The sequence below is a fragment of the Rousettus aegyptiacus genome, unplaced genomic scaffold (assembly GCF_014176215.1).
Source record: "Rousettus aegyptiacus isolate mRouAeg1 unplaced genomic scaffold, mRouAeg1.p scaffold_m13_p_19, whole genome shotgun sequence".
In the NCBI taxonomy this organism is placed as follows: Eukaryota; Metazoa; Chordata; class Mammalia; order Chiroptera; family Pteropodidae; genus Rousettus; species Rousettus aegyptiacus.
Genome location: NW_023416294.1, coordinates 5023530 through 5029954, shown reverse-complemented (window position 1 = coordinate 5029954; position 6425 = coordinate 5023530). Strand labels below are relative to the sequence as shown.

General features: G+C 59.8%; 1 protein-coding gene across 1 annotated transcript; it reads left to right on the top strand.

The window, feature by feature from the left end:
• Nucleotides 1–3632: 3632 nt before the first annotated feature.
• On the top strand, nt 3633–6042 carry LOC107512609. The gene is made up of 2 exons (XM_016148345.2): nt 3633–5070; nt 5249–6042. Exons 1-2 carry the CDS (start codon nt 4337–4339, stop codon nt 5451–5453), a joined length of 939 nt encoding a protein of 312 aa, XP_016003831.2. The 5' UTR covers nt 3633–4336; the 3' UTR covers nt 5454–6042.
• Nucleotides 6043–6425: the final 383 nt, after the last annotated feature.

Sequence of the window (6425 nt, the reverse complement as noted above, 5' to 3'; positions counted from 1 at the left end):
TGCGTCCTCCCCCCGTCCTGGAGACCAGCGCTGTGACATGCAGGTGTCCCAGGGCCTCGCTCCCTTCGGAGACCCCAGGGGAGGGTCCTCCCCAGCGTGTGGGGCCCAGGCGTCCTGGGCTGGTGGCCGCGTCTCTACCTTCGCTGCCTTCGTCTCCTCTGTGTCTCTGTCTCTCCCCTTCTGTCCTTTATAAGGACATTGTCACGGGGTTTAGGGCCACCTGCACCAGGAGGACTCACCTCAGACCCTTCGCTAATCACATCTGCACAGACCCGGTTTCCAAATAAGGTCCCGTCCCAAGATTCTGGGTGGACGCGATCCCTTCAAACATGAAATTGATCCAGATCGGTACTCTCCGAGTCTAACTAGACTTAGGTTTGTGCTTTTAACATATAATCAAAAATATAATGTGATGTAACGTAATATAATACATATATTAGTTCTACATGTTACATAAAATTGCATTATGACATGTAAATATGTGTAATGTATATAAAATATATCACATGAAAATATAGTAAGTAAACATCTGTTATAGGTAATTGTAAATATTACACAAATGCATATTACATAAGAAATTTATAAAAGCACACATCTATTACATAAAGGTACATATTTTCTATTATATAAACATACATATCTATGTAATGTATAAAATGCAATATATATTGCATATGAGTATATATTACATATACATCATAAATAGTCTATACCATATATGTTACAGAAAAGTAGATGTTTTCTGTTATAGATACACGTATGTGAATATATAGAACATATGAAAGTATGTATTTCGTGAAAGCACGTGTCATATGAAGTATCTCATACGATGTATGTAAGGTTCACTGATTGCTGTGTACGTCGTATGTGACTTAAGCACATGGGGTGGTTTTGTACATTAGCCGCGTAGCTGCGTGAGACAGAAAACGTCCCATACAGCACGTGCAGACCCCCTGCCTTTCTGTCCCCGCAGGGCGTGGCCGTGGCGTTTGCGTCCACCGCGTCCTCACCGGGCCCGGAGTCGCTCTCTGGCCACCCTGGGTCGTTCTCATTTGGGCCCAGGCCGTAGCTTCCCGTGTGTCCTTCCTCCCGTGTCTGTCTGCAGCTGCCCCTGGTTTCCGTGTTCACACAAGGCGCGGCGTCTGCTCCCTGCGTCCCTCGGTGACAGGTTCCCGTGATTGCTCCGCTGCTGCCCCCTGCGTGGGTGACGAGCACGGCCACCAGGCCGAGGACACGGCAGGCTGACTACAGAGAACACGTCGTCCTCTCACGTGCACGCCTTGCTCAGCGCGGTGACGGAAACCTCCCCAATCAATAGGAACACCTGCGTTGTAGATTGTCATGGGGACGTCAGCCTTGGGGACCCACAACCGCAGACGGGGTGGCATAAAGGACAGATGTGTCTCATGGCCCTGGAAGCTGGATGTGCAGGACCGGGTCCAGTGAGCACCGTCTTCCTGGGTCACAGCAGGCACCGGGCCCCCGCTGGGTGCTCACGTGGCAGAGACCCCGCTGTGCCAATCCCGTCCACTCGGGTCACTGGTGCCATCATGGCCTTGCTCCCCATCCGTCCTCCTACCCCGGTGGCCTGCTGGAAGCCCCGGCTCACAGGGCTGCTGCGGGGGCAGGGCTTCCACGTGTGCACTCCAGCGAGATGCGCGCTGAATCCGGCCATCACCCCGGTCGTGCTCCTGGGACACAATGATCAAAGTGCTGTGTCTTCCTCTGTGGGGCACGGACAGAGCAGCCATCGTGTCCTCGTGCGTGAAGTGTCCGAGCCTGAGAGGCTGTGCCCTGGCCAGCTGCCCCGAGCGGCCAACGGCGTGATCAGCACGAATCCACGAGGCCCGTGGTGATGAGAAAGGCAGCCGGCCTCCTTGGTCCCCACCCACCAGGTCCAGGAGCACCGTCCCCCACTCGTGACAAAAAATATCTCGACATTGTCACATGTCCCATGGAGGAAAGAGATCAGCCCCCGTTTTGAACGGCTGCTGCACACAGGTGAGACGGATGACGACTCGACAGACGGATAAGTGGATGGATGGGTGGGCACATAGATTGATACGTAATACACGGATAGCTGGAAAGGAGATAAATGATAGAAAGGTCGGTGGGTGCATGACCGGTGGCAGAGAGAGAGAGAGGATGGGTAGACGGGCAGATGACACGTTACAGAGAAAGATGAGTAGACAGAGAGACAGATACACGGGAGATGATGATGATGGATGGATGGATGTGATACATGGACAGGTAGATGATGGACGGATGGATGGACATAAATGATGCACGGATGGATAGACCACAGTCACAGACTCTCACGTGCTAAACTAGAGTGTGTCAATCTCCCCTAGTGACGTCCGGGCTCATGACTGGCATGGGGTGACCTGGGCACCCTAGGAAGGGGAGCGGCCTCCGCGGTCTCCTCCCCCCAGGTGCCAGGAGCATCCCTCCCGTCCCCCGCTATTTGTGACCACGTCTCCAGACACTGCCACGTGTCCCCTGGGGGCAGGACCCCCGTGGGGAACACCTCAGTGCAGGGCAGGCAGCAGACGGTAGGTGCAGCGGTGGGGGGCCGTGTGGCACGGGGTCACAGGGTCACAGGGTGAAGGTCATGTGAAACAGGAAGGTTCCACCTGCAAGGAGGTGAGTTTCAAGCAGAGCGGAGGCAGGACTCTGTGGGGATCAGCGTGAGCACTCAGGATGGGTCAGAGCGGGCTGTGCACACGGGGACCAGGAGCCACGCTTAGTCACCGCGTCCCAGCAGGGGACCGCTGGGCTCACTAGCAGAGGCCGCAGTGGGCATCTGCGGTGCACGGTAAACGCACCGTGAGCAGCATCCGTGCAGCCGGAACGCACAGCGTGTGTTCCCTCTGCTGACCGTCCGTGTCCCCACGCGGCGGCCTGGAGGGGGTGAACAGGTGGCCAGCCCCGCGGTGGGCCCGCCCTGTCCCCTCAGCCGGGCTTAGCAGGGGGCTGCGGCCTCACAGGCAGGCTCGCGCGAACCTTCCTTTGTTATCTGAAATGTGAACTCCCCGCGCGCGGCGGCTCCCAGGGCTTTATCCAGCACTGCTGGGCAAGGACGCACAAGTGTCAAGGCCAAGGACAAGGACAGGGGCTGCTCGCTCTTTAGACGAGCACAGCGAAGGCCGCTCGGGGACGAGGCGCGGGGTCCCCGTCACCAGTGTCACCTTCCTGCACGGTCCGGGCACAGAGTGCTGCATGACAATGAAGACGAGCAGACTTGGAAGACCGTCCCCACGGCGGCTCCGCTCCCCACCCTGTGGGCCTGGCTGGGCCCCTCGGCGGGTCCCCTGGGAGGGTCCCCTCTATTGTCTCACACGTGCCTCAGTTCAGCTTGAGCGCGGCGTCCGCATCCGGTTGCACAATCGAGGAGGGAGCCTTCTGTTCGGAAGCGATCTGCGTGTCATCGTCACTTAGGCCATCGTCGATGAGACACCCCTTGGATTACGTAATGGTTTTACAGATAATTTCCAGACGCTTCTCGTACGTGGGTGGGTGGGAGTATCTCCTCACCTCCCTGCGTGCTGGGCGGGGGACGTGACCCGGACACCCTCCGTCATGGCCTTGCTCACCCCAGCGTCACAGACACCCACTCGTCAAAGGCACCTGTCCCTGGTGTAGCTCTCGGGACACCGCGCTCAGCGCTGCCGGTCCGGTCCCGCCCAACGCCTCACGCCTACTCCCGCCCTCGAGCAGAGGAGGAGGAGGGGCCGCTGTGACCGCAGCTGTCTCAGCTCCCAGGGAGCTGCGGGCCAGGAGAGAGGAAAGTCCCCACCCAGGACACGGCCTTGTCCCTGAGGCTGCGCCTCCCAGCGGTGCCAGCAGAGGAGGCGGGCGGCTCTCAGCCCAGAGCACGGGGCCTGAGAGCCACGCTCCGGTCTCTGCTCTGCGTCCCCCTTTCCCTCCTGCTTCCAAAACTCCCTCTCTCTCCCCCCTCCTCCAATTCTCTCTGCCTCCCTCCTCTCCTCTGTGTCTGTGTCCCCCTCTGTTATAAGGACACTGCCATTGGTTTAGGGCCACCCAGTCTACGATGACCTCCTCTCTTGGATCCATTTGATGCAGATTTGGGGGGGGGGCACCACTCAACCCCACAGAACACAAGATGGTTAATTTGAAGTCACTGAAGTCCGTACAGCACAGGACAGTAACGCTGAGAGACGGGACTCTGGCCGGACAACACCGACTGCTCCAGTCTCCAGCTGGAAGCTCGGGGCAGATCTCCAGGCAGGGCACAGAGACGGGGACCGGGCAGGGCCCCTGATCTGAGACTAGGGCAGAGAAATCGAACCGTGGAAGAGAAGAGAAGGTGCCCGCAATGAGTGAGCAGGGCGCAGATGGGACGGCCACGGGAGAGGACACGGGGCGTCTCCGCAGGGGGCTGGCGTCTTCGGCAGACGATGTGGCAGGCGGCGACGACGGGGCCCACGGCAAGGGGGGCAGACGGAGCACCGGGGGGCAGCAGGCCACGGGGGAGGTGCCCGCCCCGGAAACACACACGTCCAAACGCAGCCGCCGATCACGCACTTGTGACGCGGGTGTGAACAGACTTCACGGCAGGTCGTGGAGCTTCCCACCCGCGAATCGCATTGTTTTAATGGCTTCGTCGTTTGAACCCGTTGGCGCCCCATGCACCCTGCAGCAAGGAGCGTTTGTCATTCCACTTACCGGTGAAGAGACTAAGAGACCAAGGCTCAGACGGACCTCACACGTGTCCCGGTGGCAGAGTCCGTCGTGGGGCGGCCGAGACAGCCGGGGGCAGGGGGGCCAACGCAAACCACAGCAGTCGCCACCTTCCCGCTGGGCCACCTGGTCTCTGAGCCCCGCCCTCCCTGCCTCCTCTGCGTCTCCTGCTTTGGGGACATGCCTCCGCCACGGGGTTTGTAGGGAAGGACAGAACCCCAAGCCCGGGATTCCCCAGCTGGGATGGCAGCACCCACTGCTGAGCCACCGTGTGCCACTGTGCGCCGCCACCGCTCGCAAGCCGAAGGCTCTGTGCGTGTCGGGGGAGGGGGGCCAGCAGAGCCCCTCCAATGCCCTCGCCCTGCCCCTGTAAGCGGAGACAGTCCACAGGGGCCTCTGCCCTGCCGCCCCCTGACATTGCTGTCCCTGCACTCAGTGTTCAGTGGGGCTCCAGACGAGACCCCGGTGCCCGTCCTGATCCCCTGGCCTGCTGTCCTGAGACCCCAGCCCCCCGTCCTGATACCCCGGTCCCCTTTCTTGTTTCCAGCTCGAGGACACCAGTCCCACCCCCGAGCCACTCAGCGCCTGGGCACTGCTGTGTGCAGACAGCGCACGGGCGCGCAGGCTTCTGCTCTGGACGTGGACGCGAGAGCTGCCGGCTGAATTCACAGGCGGGGACAGAGAAGCTCCCTTCAGATTTCAAGGTCGGATCCACCACACACCAGGTTTGGTATGAGCGTCCCCAAATGTGAGTGTCCCCCAGGGAGACAGCACCAGGTCGACCTGAACACAGCTGAGCGGCCGTTGGGTGCATGGGCTGGCTCCATGGCCCCCCTCTGTACGATGGGCCACCGCCCCCAGCAGACCTAGTCCTGGGGACTTCGGTCCCCGGAGGGGGCCTCAGGCAGCCGCATCCCATCCCACAGTGGGAGGTGGGGACTGGAAACCCCCAAGAATTCCCTACCAGAGCAGGAGACGGTGCCCAGTGGGCAGGACCTCAGACTTCCTTGGAAATGGGTTTGTCCCCTCTCCCAGGAAGTGTTCTGACGACTGTGATCTTGTTCTGGAAAGTTTCAAGGGCCTCAGACTAGCAAGGGTTTCAGAACAAACAGCCCAGCATTGCGCCCTTGGGCCCTGGGAGGGGGCTTCGCCTCTGCCGAGGACAAGGACGGCGCGAGGCAGGTGCCCTGATGCGCTCACGCCGCCTCACTGAGTGCCTTCTCAGTGATCTGTGCTGAGTGCCGTCTCCTCGTGACGAGACACGGTCACTCGTCGTTGTTTCCCGTTGGGCTGGACTTTTGTAAAAGCGGAGGCCCACAAACACGCGCTCGGCGCCCTTCGCTCTGTTCCGTCCTCGGCGTCTTCCTTCTCTGTCCCCTTAGAGATGTGTCGCAACGGCCGGTTTGTCCTTTGGAATCCCAGCGGTCGCGAGACATATTGTCAGTGACCCTGTGACCACCACGCGTGCTGCGAGGCGGGGCAAGACCCATGGCGGGGTCCCTGCGTGAGTTACACGAATGTGTCACCACGGAGCTACACGCTCGCAGCTGATACGAAGTGCAGTGTCAGCTGTCGCCGAACATTAAAGTGACAACATAGAGAGCGATGAGGGAGCACGTGGAGAGCGCCTGAGTCGCGGACGTATCCCTGCAGGTTGCATACACGCGACTCAGTGTTTTTCACAGCCGCGGCGTGTGCACCGGGGGATACTGGGCACTGTCGTC

Excerpts from the sequence above, each read along its gene's own strand:
- LOC107512609 (XM_016148345.2), top strand. The coding sequence starts at position 4,337 with ATGAGTGAGCAGGGCGCAGATGGGACGGCCACGGGAGAGGACACGGGG. Across the intron at positions 5,071-5,248 it reads AATGCCCTCGCCCTGCCCCT|CTCGAGGACACCAGTCCCAC; the intron begins GTAAGCGGAGAC and ends TCTTGTTTCCAG.